Source organism: Marmota marmota, unplaced genomic scaffold (genome assembly GCF_001458135.2).
Source record: "Marmota marmota marmota unplaced genomic scaffold, marMar, whole genome shotgun sequence".
In the NCBI taxonomy this organism is placed as follows: domain Eukaryota; kingdom Metazoa; phylum Chordata; class Mammalia; order Rodentia; family Sciuridae; genus Marmota; species Marmota marmota.
The window spans coordinates 72,084,310-72,085,545 of NW_026000026.1; the positions used below are offsets into that span (position 1 = coordinate 72,084,310).

At 45.6% G+C, this 1,236-nt stretch overlaps 1 protein-coding gene across 1 annotated transcript in view; it reads left to right on the forward strand.

Moving 5' to 3' along the window:
• Positions 1-1,143, forward strand: part of LOC107135510 (protocadherin alpha-2-like) — a 7,436-nt gene extending 6,293 nt beyond the window's left edge. The window contains 2 exon segments of the mRNA XM_015477414.2: positions 639-985; positions 987-1,143. Of these exon segments, the coding sequence (XP_015332900.1) occupies positions 639-985; positions 987-1,065 (426 nt within the window). The 3' untranslated portion in view covers positions 1,066-1,143.
• Positions 1,144-1,236: the final 93 nt, after the last annotated feature.

Below are 1,236 nucleotides of genomic sequence, written 5' to 3' on the forward strand. Positions count from 1 at the left end.
CAAAAAATCGTTGTATCAATTTTCCTATTTTCTTGACATGTGCATTTGTGGTCTATTTCTATCTCTTCCTCAGGGGTAAACAACTTCAAACCTTGAGCCAACCATTTTTCCCAATCTGCCTGAGAAAATTCTAGGGATAGGCAGCTTGAAACAAACACAAAACAAATCAAAACAAGAACACATTGTTTTTTAAAATGGTCACCCATTCTCTCGCCTTATCTGCCTAGGGACGAGCAGATTTGCTCCCGTCCTATCTATGGACGGGCAGCATTTTTCGTCACTTACCCCCGAGTGTCCCGGGGCTCCCCGTACGGGCCACCATCTGCCGCAGTCCGGCTGCAGCAAAATAACTGGGGGGGTGACGAATAACTTGTGTACGTTGATACAGCAAGAGTGGAAGCCGTTTATTGCAGGACAGGAGCAGTATTTATACATTCCACACAGCTTATCTAATTAGCATAAACTAGATACATCAGTCAACCAAACAGGAATCTCTACACCTAATGGCTCGGTTTTGTTACTTCTCAAACCACTCCCTCTGACATTTTGCCAGGCACCATCCAGACTTGTTTACGAACTTTAACATTCCCCTGGCAAAATGCCAGGTGTTATTTTGACTTGTTTACAGACTCTAACAGGCATTGGCAGGCGCTGCTGACCCGGAGATGGCGCTGGTGAACGTCAACGTGTACCTGATCATAGCCATCTGCGCTGTATCTAGCCTGTTGGTCCTCACACTGCTACTGTACATGGCATTTCGGTGTTCGGTGGTGCCAACTGAGGGCGCCTGCAAGCCTCGGAAACCCAGGCTGGTGTGCTCCAGCGCGGTGGGGAGCTGGTCTTACTGGCAGCAGAGGAGGCAGAGGGTGTGCTCTGGCGAAGTCCCGCCTAAGACAGACCTAATGGCCTTCAGCCCCAGCCTACCTCAAGGTCCAGACTCCGCAGAAGGGCAACCACTTTCAGAATCAAAATACTTCGGAAAGGTGGGTTTTTAAATTTCTTTCCAATTCCAGAATTTTCCATGTTTTATTCTTTAGGAATTCTACTAATTATTTAGATTCATAGCTCTGCCTTTATTTTGAATCATCATTCTACCATCCAACATTGATTATGTATTAAATATCAATAAAGAGCAATTTTTATTAAATTAGAGATTAATAGAACAACTTTCTTAAGTGTTATTTGCCGCAGTCCGGCTGCAGCAGAATAACCGGGGGGGGGGGGACGAATAACTTG